Source organism: Ascaphus truei, chromosome 19 (assembly GCF_040206685.1).
Source record: "Ascaphus truei isolate aAscTru1 chromosome 19, aAscTru1.hap1, whole genome shotgun sequence".
NCBI classification, from domain to species: domain Eukaryota; kingdom Metazoa; phylum Chordata; class Amphibia; order Anura; family Ascaphidae; genus Ascaphus; species Ascaphus truei.
This window is the reverse complement of record NC_134501.1, coordinates 14,094,962-14,110,852: the sequence shown is the minus strand read 5'-3', so window position 1 is coordinate 14,110,852 and position 15,891 is coordinate 14,094,962. Positions and strand designations below refer to the sequence as shown.

The following is a 15,891-nucleotide window of genomic DNA, read 5'->3' as shown; positions in this document are numbered from 1 at the left end:
GAGTTAATTATACAAGACTATGCTCCTCATGATATAGAATAGTTGTGTTAGTGCTGACACCTTACATTTAAAGTGTCAGGAGAAACTGTGTTACACTAACAGTCACTATTGGATCTGAAAAGTAGACATATAAACAGCTGTTTCTTGACTTTCTCTGCCCCCTCCTGCTATGGCTTAATGCCCATTAATATTATTTCCATGAGTCAATAAATACTAGCCTTGTATTTCCTAAATTGGATCGGCTCTTGGAACATTTGCCCCCTGGTCCAGCCCTCCTCTGGATGATGCGTCTGGTAAACATACATCTGCTACTTAGAATTGGGGGTGGGCAGTTTCTGAAACCAACCACCTACTGAAATTCTGTGTGCATATTCACAGTAATTAGTATTATTATTATTATTAATATTTTCTGCTTATATTTTGGTGACATCTGTTTCTCAATAACATTATTGTTCATTTGTGCAAGTGTAAAATCCACTAACCCAAACCTACTTGGCAGTAAAACATTATCACTTCAAACCTACTTGGCAGTAAAACATTATCACTTCATACCCACATGTGCAATAACCTGGCACAATACAGCAAGTGGACTAAAGGTTACAAGACACATGACATACTCTGCCCTACTCATAGCCAGATATTTTGGGTTCTGGAAGGCATATGAATTTTGAGGGACAGTTTTTTCAGGTTACCCAATCTTCAACATTTAGATGCTCTTAAATGAATAATTCCTAGGGAGTCTTGTTATACATTTAGTTGAAAACGTACTCCAATCAGCAGTGAAAGGGGATAAATCTTATTTATTTTTTTTACATTAGTGCTATAGACAAATGAAAAGGTAAATTTCTTGCTTCGGATTCAGAAACAAAAAGACAAAGTTGGGGGATTGCTGCTTTAAGCAAAAATGAGAATACCAGTGGATAAGAAAACGGCCATACATCTCAACAGCGCTGTCCTTATTCAGGGGATCAATCAGTATCAATGTCTTGGTTTACTGTTACTCTGGCTCTTGCATAAAGTATAACACCCCCCACCCCCTCAACAGAACTTCCACAGAAACTATATATTGGGTGAGTTTGCCAAACTGGACTCTGGACGGATCGGCAATGATGTTGCTATTGGCTAATTTTGGTAAGACTACCTTTTTTTGTGCTGCATGATTGTGTGTTTTTGCATTTTTCTCTAATAAAGCTGTAATCACAGAACATATCAACAATACTACTAGCATGAAATGCTTTAAAATCATTGATTTTTGGTCTTACAGAACCAACATATTTAACTGTAAGCTTAACGGTGCAATCCCACATCAACTGCCAGTTGAATTTCTTTGGGGCCTCTGAATGGGGATGTTTGTGTCAATCAATTTTTTGATTGAGGGATGTTTGTGTCAATCAATGTTTTCTCCCCCCTTTACCACACCCTGTCCTTATCAGAGAACCAGTCAAAATAAGGAGAGGGGGGACTATGGCAGTACAAGCACTAGCTGATCACACAATGACAAACACACAAAAGGGGATATCAAATTCTCACAAGTCTTTTATACTGTGTGTGTGTGTGTGTGTGTGTGTGTGTGTGTGTGTGTGTGTGTGTGTGTGTGTGTGTGTGTGTGTGTGTGTGTGTGTGTGTGTGTGTGTGTGTGTGTGTGTGTGTGTGTGTGTGTGTGTGTGTGTATGTGTATATATATATATTCCTTATATATATATATAAAAGATTTGGGGGAAAGATGCATCTATTACCCAAGTGAGACCCCTTAAACATATCACTGGAATTAGTTCACTTTAGACCTAGACCTTTAAAAATCTGCAGCAACAAAAAAAGGTTACAATGTCCTTGCACTGCACCTACATTGAAGATGTTCTTAACACTTCTGCTTGCGAAGAATGGAAGGACATTTTTATATCACTGCAATCATTAATTAAAGAATGTTGTTTTTCTTACATGCCACAGGTGAAATTGACATTGCGGATGTTATTATTTTTCAGAATAATGGGATTTTATCTTAAAAGAAATGCTAATACCCAATATATGAAGCCTCAGGTGCTTCATTTGATACAGCAACAGCTCAGAACTAATCAGATAATATGTTGATATAAATTGTATAGTATAAATAGAATATTTAATTCTTGGTATAATTATTTTACATAGCTGTCCACTTTCCTTTTCATTTAGCCTGACACAGACCCAAGCAAAGTAATTAGTGGAATAACACAATACTTAGACCTTATACATTATCCAATCAACAATTCCCTCAGGATTTGAGTAACTTTACAACACATTCATTTTCCTATTTATTATGTCATATTTTTGATTATGTCTAGATAACCACTTGAAAATTTGTTAGGAATGCAAAACAGCGTCCTCATGTTTCCTAATGGGGTTTTAATTATACCAACCCTATAACTCAGCACATCCCTTCCCGTTTATTGGTCACATTTTATGATATAATGTGGATAAATTATTATAACGTGACGGTTCAGCACTGTGTGTAAAGATTAATAGGCTTTGTTTTTAATGAATTAATAACAGGCATCACAGAGATGCAGTTTTTAATATGCGCTTGAAAAAAACCAGAGAACCTTTATACAGTAAATCTTGTTTCATGTGGATTCTCCTCTCTGCTGGCTGTCTTAAGGTTTGTGATTTGCTATTACTTTTGTTCCAGGTGTTAACCTAACTTATACAAATTATTTGTAACCTTTTCATAAAACGTAGTGCATTTTGAAGCCCTAATGAAACACATTCCTTATCACTGCTTTTAATTGCCTATTACTCCTAGTGCTTTGGCTGCTATATACCACCCAAAGTGTTAATGAAAGCAACAGATGAGCAGTTATTTTTCATGCATTACACCAAGGCAATGAAATACCTCCTGTTGCGAAGCAACAGCAAAAAAAAAAGTCCTACTGTACAATTTACAGAACCTAGTATAATTTTCAGCAGAAAAATGATATTGACTTGGTATTTTTTATGAGCAGTATGACAATGTATGGAAGATCGTATTGTTACAGTAAAATGGTCTTTATGGATCTGTACATAAAAGTGACTTATGTCATCAGTCTGCTATTTTAGTTGTACAGAATAGCAGGGGCACGTACTGTATCAGAGTCAAAGGTATTTCTTTTCTCTAGCTCAGTGATTGCCAACGGGTTCAGGAACCTCTAGGGCAGCGCTGCGCAAACTTTTTCAGCTGCGGCCCCCTTCCTGGAAGCCGCAGCTTTCATGCTCCTCTGAAGGCACGGCTTCAAATGACGTTGCGAGTCACGTCACGTGAACCCCACCCGTCATTTGACGAGCATTGCTGAAGACCCGGCTGCCAGTAGCTAAGTGAGGTTACAGAGGCCTCACACCTCCCCCGGCATTAAATGCCTGGGGGAAGAGCGCGGGGTCTCTGTAACAGCCCATGCTCCCCCTGCAAATTCTTTCCCCCCCCCCCCGTTTGCGCACCGCTGCTCTAGGGGTTAGTAAAAAAAAAATGTAATGGTTGATCCCAAGCTGTATAGTGGGGTTCCTGAGCCAGTTTGGGCACAGTGCATTTGGTGAGGCCCCAAACTGCACCTAAGGCTATGGCCCCGGTAACTCAGCTGCAACGCGCGCCCGCAAGATTGGCGGCGTGTGCAGCTGATGCCCCGGTCTGCAGGGAGCTGCAGGAAGAGAGACCGGGGGGGGGGCGTGGCGGGGGAGTGACGGGGCGCGGCCATGACGTTGCCCGGCAGGTTCGCCCTGATTGGCTGAACCGCCGGGGGGCGTGCCGTATCGCTCGACGCGAGTCCTGCTCACAATTCTATTGAGAGCAGGAGCAACTCTCGCCCCAGCGCTGCGGCCCCCCCTCGCAGCGGGCCCGGCGCCATTGAGGGGAGGACTCTCGTCTGTGCAGCGTCCGCCACAGCGGACGCTGTAGTAGGCAGTGGGGTCAAGCCCTTAGAGTAGGGGTTAAAGCTATCAATTACAGCAGGAACTTCCAAAATCGCTATCCACGATACTTTGAATCCACAGTAGCAAGGCATTGTGGGACGTGACTTTGTAAACTCCCACAGTGAGTGAGAGCTATACCCACCATGTTGTCTGCACGCACTGAGGGGCAGTTTCGGGCCTCAATAAAGCATGCTCAGGACACTATACTGCCAAGTATCGGTCGCACAGTTTTGTTAGTGATAGTCTGATCAGTCAGCAATAAGTTATTAATTAGGGGTTCACGGAACAAATGTTTTCTAGCAGCGGGGGGGCACAATGTACAAAAGGTTGGAAACCACTGCTCCAGCTCACTTTGTTTGACTTTTACATAGTTCTGAAACAGAGAGGTGCAAAAATTGTAAAAAAAATGCATTTGCAAAATTGTGGGCAGTATTTATTCTGAAACTTTCTGCCACGCCTCAAAAGGCTCATACGGTCGCCAAATTAGTACGCTTTCAGCAAAATATCATATTAATAGTCTCAGCATTAATAGCGATTTTAGGTAATTTTGCTAATTAGTATAGACATGGTGCCTAGGAATGAGTGAAAGTGTCAAAATTTGTTTCTCGGAATTGGGCGGATTATTTTGCCAAAATCCATTCCGCACACAAAAATCCACAGGCAGATTTCATTGTCTGTCTCTCCATAAGGATTGTCAAAAATGTGTCTGGTATATATTGTTCTTTGCCTCTGAAAGAAAAAAAACCGCCATTGCAGATCTAAATTCACCAATAAATTTCGCCCACTTTCACCTTATCCTGGGTTTATATAAACCTCAGTAATACCTCCAATATGTAAGCACTCGCCTCAGTAACAACTCCGATATGCAAGCACTCGCCTCAGTAACACCTCCGATATGCAAGCACTCGCCTCAGTAACACCTCCGATATTCAAGCACTCGCCTCAGTAACACCTCCGATATGCAAGCACTCGCCTCAGTAACACCTCTGATATGCAAGCACTCGCCTCAGTAACACCTCCGATATGTAAGCACTCGCCTCAGTAACACCTCCGATATGCAAGCACTCGCCTCAGTAACACCTCCGATATGCAAGCACTCGCCTCAGTAACACCTCCGATATGCAAGCACTCGCCTCAGTAACACCTCCGATATGCAAGCACTAGCCTCAGTAACACCTCCGATATGCAAGCACTCACCTCAGTAACACCTACAGTATGTAAGCACTCACCTCAGTAACACCTGTGATATGTAAGCACTCACCTCAGTAACACCTGTGATATGTAAACACTCACCTCAGTAATACCTACAATGCTGCATTCAGCTTTGAAAAAAGCAGCCGATTCAGACACTGGTTTTACTTGAGTTGTTGAACAATAATTTCACTTTTAATGCAATAAGAATTAACCATTGAAAGCCTGGGGGCCAGGAGCGAGAGAAACGTCACTGGTAGTACTAACAGTATGTGCAAACTAATGGGAGCTGTTGAAATAAACAGAATTCTGTTATTCTGAACAAAGACGAAGCAAGTGAGTTCTTGGGTTCCAGATTTAACCAGATGAGTGCCGGTCCACATGTGTTTGTGTATTTGCTGCACCCATACGGTGGAGGTGCGGGACCAGAGCGCCAGGACAACGTGGATGCCCCCAAATAAATACACCAAGTAGTGAGTACCAAGTCCAATTGATTTATGTTTTAATCATTTAAGAGGAATAGGCGCCGAAACTCTTTTCTGGGGGTCAGATGTCATGCGTCTGTGAAATGGTTAATGAGAAGGTTACCCAATCAGCCATTAAATGAAGAGGTGAAAAATGGAATTCGCCCTTAACTCTCACACTATCAACTAATCAGAGGCACCAGCAGTGTTTGCAAAATAGGAGGTCAGTGAAGTAATGCTAGTATTGTAATGTATAGCCGTTTCTTTTTGCAATTATTTTTAAGCCAAAAAAAAAAAGTCTATGGATTTGTCAAATTAATCAAATACATTAAATATCTAGAAATTGCACTTTTATTAACCATATTATGTGGGATTTCAGCTTTATCCCATTAAGTGTTGGAGACCACTCATCCCAGCCGCCTGCAGCTCTGGTTTAGGACTCTTGTGAACAGACTTGTGTCCCTGATCAGGGAATATGTGAAGTCTGCTCTTGTTCTCTGGTATCCTTGTGTTGCAAACCTCTGCACCAGGGTATTCGTTGTCACAAGATTGTTATTGCAGTGAAAGTTTTGCTTTATTGGTACAATACCTGCCATATACAAAATGTTAAACATTAGCAAGTCATTGTAAACACATGATGGAAAAAAACATATTACTATAGTGTTTGCATCTTCTTTTTTTTCTTTTTCTTTGTGGAAATATATTAATTTTCTTAAATGTATCATTCTTTATTTTCTCCGGGGTTCTCTTCCCCCTCATTACGTGTGTCAGCATACAGAAAAGGAGAGGCATGGGAAAATGTTTCTATTTCACTGGGGTGTGATTAATGGCTTTGTAAATTAACATTTGGATTGAGTTTGTGAGCACCTTTCAAAAATATGTAACCTGCTGCTATTGGATTGGAGATCATTAGTGCTTAATCTCTTAGTTGTCAGAAGGGCTTGCAACAAATTTTATTTTTATTTATTTATAAAATGTTTTACCAGGAAGTAATACATTGAGTTACCTCTTGTTTTCAAGTATGTCCTGGGCACAGAGTTAAAATGACAAATAATACATGGTTACAAATAGTTACATAAGTGAACAGGGTATACATTATATACAAGACATTGCATGCACAGTTAAAGATACTATATATTATGGGCGTATGTAACAGTTACAGACCAGATTAAAATGTGAGACGGCTTCGGTTTTGAAATAACTTAAACTGGTGGTGGATGTGAGAGTCTCCGGTAGGTTGTTCCAGTTTTGGGGTGCACGGTAAGAGCAGGCGGAGCGGCCGGATACTTTGTTGAGCCTTGGGACCATGAACAGTCCAATTTGCTATTCATTGCAGGCTCTACTGGCAGCCAAAGGGTTAAATGTTTACCCCCTGTTGAGTAATCCAATAGCAGGTTATGTTTGGTGGGTTAAACTTTGATAAATATATTTTTGAAAAAAATAAATCACAAACATACAAGGTACACAACTCTTGAGTGTAATCCTTCAAATAAATGTTTGCGATATGCCAACGTTTGATGCTCTAAAATCATTAAAAGCAAACTGTTTCTTCATAACCCTTAATAGAACATTTTAATCATTACTTTTGAGTCTACCATTACAGCATCCTGGTATAAAGGCTCTGACATGTAATTGAAAGGAACTCATCCTTTAAATTATATGAAACTAGGCTAGAAAAACTAGCCTTCCTGTTAAAAACAAGTTTTCAAAACTTTGAAAAAAGGATATCCATAAACTGTTAAACCTAATATTGTAACACTATTAGGAGTTTGAATTTTAGAGCTTGGTAAACATGGAAAAGTCTTGTTTGTGCATATTTTAGGTAAAAATCTATTTCATGGTTGTCCTTTGGGAATGTCTGAAGGAGTCAAATCGGAGAACATCTGGAAAGATGGAGCTTGACTAAGCATCACTGATGTCGGTCATGCTTTAATAATCTACAATTCTTTAAGGGAACGCCAACAGAGTTATTGGGATTTTGTAGTGTTCTCAAATAATTTCCTAAGATATGAAATGTCCTTGGGTTTTCCCGGAGGTTTTTGCGAGAGGAACAGTTGGTATGCGTTTTTTGGGGGGGTTTTGCCCTCCACTAACTTTATTAGAAAAACTAGGCAAAGTTTCTATTATACAAACAGATTTATGGGAAATGTATTCTGTGTTAAGGTAATCCATCTTGTTTTTTTTATTATTTATTTTTTAAATTAATGCTCCTCACTAAACCAGACTTGTTTAAAAAGGCACCTGTCTTAGTATTCTGTTTGGCAGTTTGGAAAATCAGTATGATCATTTATAACTAGCTGTAATCCTTGCATATGTTCCCTAAATTCCCTTCCTTCTTTGGAAACCGCAGCAATTCTGATGGACTCTTGTGTCTCACAAGATCACATCTACGTAAAGTCACATGCATCTATTAAAGTAAAAAATGCTTCAAAATGTATGTTGGATGTATGGCAGTGCTAGTACATTCATTTTTCATTAGATTATAATTATATCTCTACCATCACAATCTGTTCAGCCAAAGAACAATGTTGGTTACATAAATGGCAAGATTTAGTTGCTTGTTCAGTAAACGAGAGATCCTGATATCAGATCTCTGCAGGACTTAATGTAGTTGTATGCAAATTCAAATATGTTGTTTTAAGTGGATGCAGCTGATCATTTGACCCACCTTAAGGCCTTGCCCCCGCTGCCTACTACAGCGTCCGCTGTGGCGGACACTGCGCGCACGAGAGCCCTCCCCGCAATGGCGCCGGGCCCGCTGCAAGGGGGGGCCGCAGCGCTCGCGCGAGAGCTATTCCTGCTCTCAATAGAATTGAGAGCAGGACTCGCGTCGAGAGATTAGGCACGCCCCCCGGCGGTTCAGCCAATGAGGGCAAACCTGCTGGGTGATGTCATGGCCGCGCCCCCGTCACTCCTCCGCCACGCCCCCCCCCGGTCTCTCCTCCTGCAGTGAGCTGCAGACCGGGGAATCGGCTGAACGCGCCGCCAAAAGCGCGGGCGCGCGTTACAGCGGAGAGACCGGGGCCTTAGCCTAAGACACACTTGCTTAAAGAAGCATATGAATAGCACTGAGGATAATACCAGGCGCATGATACATAAAGCTTGGACCCCTGCAGACGCACTTACCAGAATGCCCTCCTGCTGTCTCTGTACGTTCTCCCTACCTACCATAAGACCCAATGCCACTCCATCTCCCATGCACTATTACATCTCTATTGCCACCCGCAATCATAATGAGAGTGGGATATCGGTGGGACAAATCGTATTTACCATCAACAAATGACATTGTCTTTCCTGAACAACATCTGCTTTATTGCTCTGCATGGCTATTCTGCAAATAGATTCCTCTAAAGGAGATTGTGCTTGTCATATTTGGAAAGATCTAAAGAGACAATGCTGCGGTAAAACGGTCACAGAATTGAAATGGCTGGTTTATAGAACAATGTTAGAACAGCAACGGGCTCTATTATTATTTTTGCAACAACGCTCCATTTGTGTTGGAACATGCAGTGCTGCTTTAAATGTCACAATTGATGATAGGCTTCCTATAGCTGTCACACTGGCAATAAAAGTTATAGAAAAGAAAGACAACTTCTTTGTACATTTAAGGGAAGAGCCCTTGACATTATCTGGCAAGTACTTCAAACGTGATACAGATAATAACTTGGCAAGCTTTACAATTGTACCTAAGGCCTGTAATATAGAGCGCGCTGTTGATAGTCGAGACGTACGCACGGCCGTGAGCTGTGGCGTGGCAGACCAGAGAAAATACAAGAGAATCGTATTTTCACGCTGTTGCCGCACCACATGACCCTATAAACCAATCACCGTGTGGCCTACCGCTGTGACGTCATAGCCACGCCCCCTAGACATGCTTACCCTCTACAAATGAAATGCCCACGCCACATGCACGCGCAACGCCAGGCCCGCACAAGCGCGCACTATATTACAAGCCTAAGGCAACACTTCTAGTGACGGCGACGTCAGGCTACGGTCACTGGAAAAATCCAATTGAGATGACTTCCAGCAATTGCAACCAACCCGTTGTGCTTACTATAAGCGCACACGACGGCGGCAATGCATTTGTTTTGACGCGACATCGCTGTCACTGCCACTATAAGCGCAGCCTAAATCATCTTCTGAATTTGTTTTTGATGTGATCCTTAGAAACTCTGAGTGACAGACTAATGATGTTAGTGTGAGAGTGTATTGACCTTGTTAGATTATTGCTGCAGGGTTGTTGCGTTTTTCAAAGTGACTAGATTACAACTTCTACAATTCTGTTTGCTTTTGCAGGACAGCTGTAGTAATCCCACCGGGTAGCCTATGTGCTACTTGGTTAGCTCTTCAGCCAAATTATTTCAAATGTTCACTGTATTGACTTGTTTTCCAACTGTTTGATTTGATGTCTTTAACCCTTGCACAGCTTGAAGGATTTGACCATGTATTGCCATTTCAAATTTTGTCTCTAGTTTCCACAGCATTATAAAGAAATCTATGTTCCCCAAATTATTAAAAAGCTGAGCTATTTTTGTTTTTTTATAAACTCTCAAAAAAATTAAAATAGCCTTTTTTTTCCCCCAGCAGAATGAAACAATAAAGTTATCTAATGGTAACAAAACTCTTTTGGGGGTTTATTGTTGTTGCAGATGTATGGAGCTTTAAAATTGTGTAAAATCTCTGGATTATTATTGCCAGTGTGCAAATATGGCAGAAAAGTGGTTTACAAGGTGAAAAGTGCTGACTGCTGTCTATCTCACAGTCCGTGCTGCTTCTGAAAAGATCAGAAGGACGGGTTCACTATAATCCCTTCCATGTTACATTAGAAGCAGTGTTTGTATTCTGATTTACAGTGGCGAGAAAAAGTTTGTGAAACCTTTAGGATTTTCAAACCTAAATGTTTCTAGCTCTTAATCTAAGACCTAATAATAGCTACAGATAACCAGATCAAACAAATGACACCAAAAAATGATACTTTTTCATCATTTATTTGTTTACAAATGATTAAACCGTCACTATCTATGTGCGGAAAAAGTATGTGACCCTTTAGATTCAGTAGCTGGTGGCGCCCCCTTGAACAGCAGTGACTTCAACTGCGCATGTCCTGTAACTGCTGGTCAGTCTCTCACATGGGGTTTGAGGCATTTTGGCCCATTCCTCCTTACAGAACTGCTTAAACTCAGCGACATTTGAGGGCTTCCTTGCATGGACAGCTCGCTTCAGGTCCTGCCACATTTCAATGGGGTTTAGGTCCGGACTTTGACCAGACCATTCTATAACGCAGAATTTCTTCTTCTGCAGCCATTCTTTTGTAACTTTGCTTGTGTTTTTAGGATCATTGTTTTCCTGTTTGTGAGAATTCATCATTGTTATTTTTATGCCCTTGCCGAACATTGTACTTTTGAAATATAAAATGGTAAAATTAAGGATTTGGAAAGTTTCAACATGTAACAAAAATAGAAAAAGTATCGTTTATATGCTGCTTTGACACAGGTAAGTAAGCTCATGGGTCAGTGTGATGTGTATCTCACTGTATCATAGTTAATTATTATCACGTTTACAAGACCTTGTTGATGATTACTACCTCTGTGTCTAGCAATTATGATTGTTGCGAGTGATATGGCCTTCAGGGAAATGTCACCATGCAATGCAGGCAGAACTATTTCAAGCCTGCTTCATGTTATGTTAAAAGTATTCCTTTATTTTATTATTGTTCAGAGCCAAAATGAGTATGAGTAGCTCCATGGTTGATACTTTACACCTCATACATAGACCTTGGGCCCCCTGCAGACGCACTTACCAGAATGTCCTACTGTCTCTGTACGTTCTTCCCACCAAAACCCCCCTTGAAACTCCTACCCTAGCAATCCCTGCATGCTGGCATCCATGGAAAGGCAAAACATACACATTCTTTATTGTCGCACATTTACACAGTAGACATGTACAACGGTTGGGCTCAAGAGCTGACACTCTTGAACCCCAATACATGGATCAGAGGTAAACAAACAGGCTTAACCGTTTATTGAGAGCCTGGTTAACACACTGTGACAGTAAGGAGGTATCTAGTATCTCCTAGCGGTACTAATATAACTCTTCATTCATCAAGAGAGTGCAATGATGGGCTGAAAACATGATCACAGTTACGGAGACAAAACAGTCTTGTGTGGGCTTTGATCTATGTACAGTAGCACCATAGGGACAGGAGCTGGGAACAAAGCCACGAGGATCAGGAAGAAACTAATGAAAATCCAGTTTAACGAGAAGATGACAGAAGAACTGCACTGAGAGTAAACCTTGAAAAGGCTGACAATTTAATTAAAATGCTTATAGGAAATTGACAATTATGCAAATTAATTTTTATGGTTGTATTTTGCAAAAACAAGCTTCATAATCACTCTACAAAGCATACTTCAATTCTTTGCTAGCAGAAAGTGAATGGCGCTTTTGTAAAGCATTTATTTGGGACAGCGCATATGTGCAAATGCTTTTTAGAAGCCGATTTGTCAACAGTGGTAACCAAGTCTGAGTTAATTTATGGGTGAGATTATCCACATATACAGTATAATGTGGTTTAGTACATATGGATAAATTGCAACTGTACTTCATAAGACACCTGAAGATTCTTTCAGGTTTGTTGTATAGGGATAACAGGATAAACCGTGAATTTGGTTGGAGTTGTGGGCTGTTGGAACGTGCCAGTTATTGTAATTTTAGTTTATTGCATTGATACTTCTGTCTGGATTATTTTTGATACATTTAGAATGGACAGTTTTCTGTATTAACAGCATTATATTTTACAATTCTGCCACATGTCCTTGCACAAGTTACATGGTAACAGAACATCTTGTATGTCTTTAGCAGGCATACGTTCAATATTTTTGAAGTCTTCAAGCAGACTGACTATGGGTCATGGCTCAAAGGAAACTTTTAAAGAGTTAATTCACAACACTAAAGTTACATAGTTGCATAGTAGATGAGGTTGAAAAAAGACTTCCGTCCATCAAGTTCAACCTATGCTAAATTTAGACAACAGATACTTTATCCTATATCTATACTTATTGATCCAGAGGAAGGCAAACAAAAAACCCCATTAAGGGGAAAAATTAATTCCTTCCTGACTCCAAGAATTGGCAATCGGATTAATCCCTGGATCAACATCCTTCCCATGTATACTTATTTGGGATATCCCTGTATACCTTTCCCATCTAAAAAGATGTCCAATCTTTTTTTGAACAAATCTATTGTATCTGCCATCACAGTCTCCATGGGTAATGAATTCCACATTTTAACTGCCTTTACTGTAAAGAACCCTTTCCTTTGTTGCTGGTGAAATTTCCTTTCCTGCAACCTTAAGGGATGGCCCGAGTCCTTTTGTACTGCCCGTGGGATGAATAGTTCTTTTGAAAGCTCCTTGTATTGTCCCTGAATATATTTGTATATAGTCAGTGTTCGACAAACCTATACATTTGCTCGCCCCGGGCGAGTGGATTTAACCCCCGGGCGAGTAAATATTGGCCCAAGCAGCACACGTTTGGTACTAGGTGGCGAGTAGATTTTTTATGTGTGGCGAGTAGATTTTTTGGTGATTTGTCAACCACAGTATATAGTTATCATATCCCTTCTTAGACGCCTCTTTTCTAATGTAAATAAATCTAATTTAGCTAGCCTCTCCTCATAAGTTAGAATGTCAATCCCCTTTATTAATTTGGTGGCTCTTCTCTGCACTCTCTCTAGTTCCATAATGTCTTTTCTTAGGATTGGTGCCCAAAATTGTACTCCATATTCAAGGTGTGGTCTTACTAATGCTTTGTAAAGGGGCATAATTATGTTTACTTCCCTTCCATCCATTGCCCGTTTGATGCAAGATAAGATCTTGTTTGCCTTTGCAGCTACTGCATGACATTGGGCACTATTGCTAAGCCTGCTGTCTACAAGAACTCCTAAATCCTTCTCCATCAAGGATTCCCCCAATATATCTCCATTTAATTTGTAAGTCGCCTTTTTATTCTTGTATCCCAAATGCATAACCTTACATTTATCTGTTTTAAACCTCATCTGCCATTTACCTGCCCACGTTTTCAGTCTCTCCAAGTCCTTCTGAAGAGAAATTACATCCTGCTCTGATTCAATTACCTTACACAATTTAGTAACATCAGCAAAGATGGAGACTTTGCTCTCGATCCCAACCTCAAGGTCATTAATAAACAAGTTAAAAAGCAGGGGTCCCAGTACCGATCCCTGAGGTACTCCACTCACGACTTTAGCCCAACCTGAAAAAGTTCCATTTACGACAACCCTCTGTTGTCTATCCTTTAACCAGTTTTCAATCCAGGTGCATATATTATTACTGAGTCCAACTTTCTTTATTTTGTACACCAACCTCTTGTGTGAAACCGTATCAAAAGCCTTTGCAAAATCTAAGTAGACCACATCAACTGCATTACCCTGGTCTAAATTCCTACTTACCTCCTCAAAGAAACAAATAAGGTTAGTTTGGCAAGATCTATCCTTCATAAATCCATGCTGAGTATTACTAATAATTTTGTTTTCCATTAGGTATTCCTGAATATTATCCCGTATTAAACCTTCAAGTAGTTTCCCTACTATTGAAGTCAGGCTGACTTTTTGCAGTTTTCCATGACATGCTCTAAACGATTGAAATACACTATCTAGCACAAACTGGGGCTGGTGGAAACCACCAAACGGAGACTAATATGGAATTGGGCCAGTGAAGCCTGATCATTGCAAAAGTTTTCCTTGGGAATTTGGCTATGGCCATTTTATAAAAGGGGGGAAGGATAAAAGTGTGTTTTTTCTTGATCGTGGTTGCACCTTTTATTTATCATCAAAGTCTTGCTGAGCTCTGACTGCACCATAATTATTTAATTCCTCGCTCACTTGTCTCCTTGATTGAAAATCTTCACTGTTCTGTAAAATCGTCAATAGGTTATGCCAATTGTACTCTAGTGAACATACCCCATAATGGTGCCGTTGTTAATCTGATTAGGGTGTATAGAATGGCTGGGAAGTGAGGAATGGGAGTTTTCCTTACAGTACCTTTTTAGAAGATGAATGTAAATTAAGTTTTTTATTTGTACTTGATTTCTTCTATCAGTACATGTGGTTTTTGGAGTGCTGCAGAATTGTGATTGATAATAGGTTGCACCAAACACTCAGAGCTATTTATCTATAATTAGTAAATTTGGGTCGGTCTGATCACATTTTGTCTTCTATCCTAGCACAATGATGCAGGGAACGCTGACAAGTGAAGAACTAGATCCCTTCCAGGAAGTCTCTGAGAACCTGAAAGACAAGAAGAAAAAGAAGCGAGAACATAAAGCAGACGTGGACAAGAATGCCAAGAAGGAAGATTTAAATGACATGCCGGTGGGGAAAAATAATGGAGAAAAGAAAAAAGAAAAAAAAGGAAAAGAAAATTCTAGAAAGGGAAAGGTAAAACAAGATAAGGAGAAAGTTAGTGCGAAAAACAAGGTACTTCATTGGAATGTGCTATGAGATTAAGATGTTTTGTGTGTTTTTTGTATAGCCTATCAAATATATGTCCTAACTTTTAATTAAGTAATAATCCCTGAAGAACAGGGCATTACTGGCCAATAATGCCCTGGCTAGAAGAGTTGAAGGCCCGAGGCGAAGCCGAGGGACTTTAACCCAGCCAGGGCATAATTGGCCAGTAATGCCCTGTTCTGAGGGGATTATTACTATTAAAGGCTAAATGTAGGTTTATTTCATAAATAATAGACACTTTTGTATAGTTAAATAGATTTTTTTATTAAAATAAAATGGTAAATACATGAAACCACCTCTATATACACTTACACTACAGATATCTATATCCACACACCTCCGCCCCCTCTGTGTACATACACACACAGCAGCTCACACACAAAACAGCACACCACACACAACACAGCACCTCTACACATACAGCAGCTCTACATACACGCAAACTCTGCTGCTACACACACATGCTACACCCATAAACACTGCTACTGACACACACACACACACACTGGAGCTCTATACACACACACACACACACATACATACACACACACACCAGCTCTACACTCACACAAACTGCTGCTACACATACAACTGCACAACACACACACACTGCAGCCACAATAAAAAATGCAGCCACTTACTAAACTTTGCACTCTCCCCCCAGCTCTACACACAACACAGCACAACACTGCACCTCTATACACAACACACTTACTTCTTTGCAATCTCTCTCCCTCCCCTCCCCCCTCAATTCAACTGAATCTGCTCAGAAAATCTGTCAGCTCGGGAGGGGGAGGAG

The 15,891-nt window shown here is 40.5% G+C and overlaps 1 protein-coding gene across 6 annotated transcripts in view; it reads left to right on the top strand.

The window, feature by feature from the left end:
- The window catches only part of LOC142469922 (DNA topoisomerase I, mitochondrial-like), a 118,676-nt gene that overhangs the window by 46,206 nt on the left and 56,579 nt on the right, over positions 1 to 15,891 (top strand). For 4 of the 6 annotated variants that reach the window (XM_075576704.1, XM_075576700.1, XM_075576699.1 and 1 more), the window contains exon 2: positions 14,807 to 15,059. In XM_075576704.1, coding sequence (XP_075432819.1) covers positions 14,807 to 15,059 — 253 coding nt within the window. Of the gene's footprint in view, positions 1 to 480; positions 1,132 to 14,806; positions 15,060 to 15,891 lie in introns of those variants that run through there. The other 2 variants (XM_075576702.1, XM_075576701.1) reach the window with 2 other exon arrangements.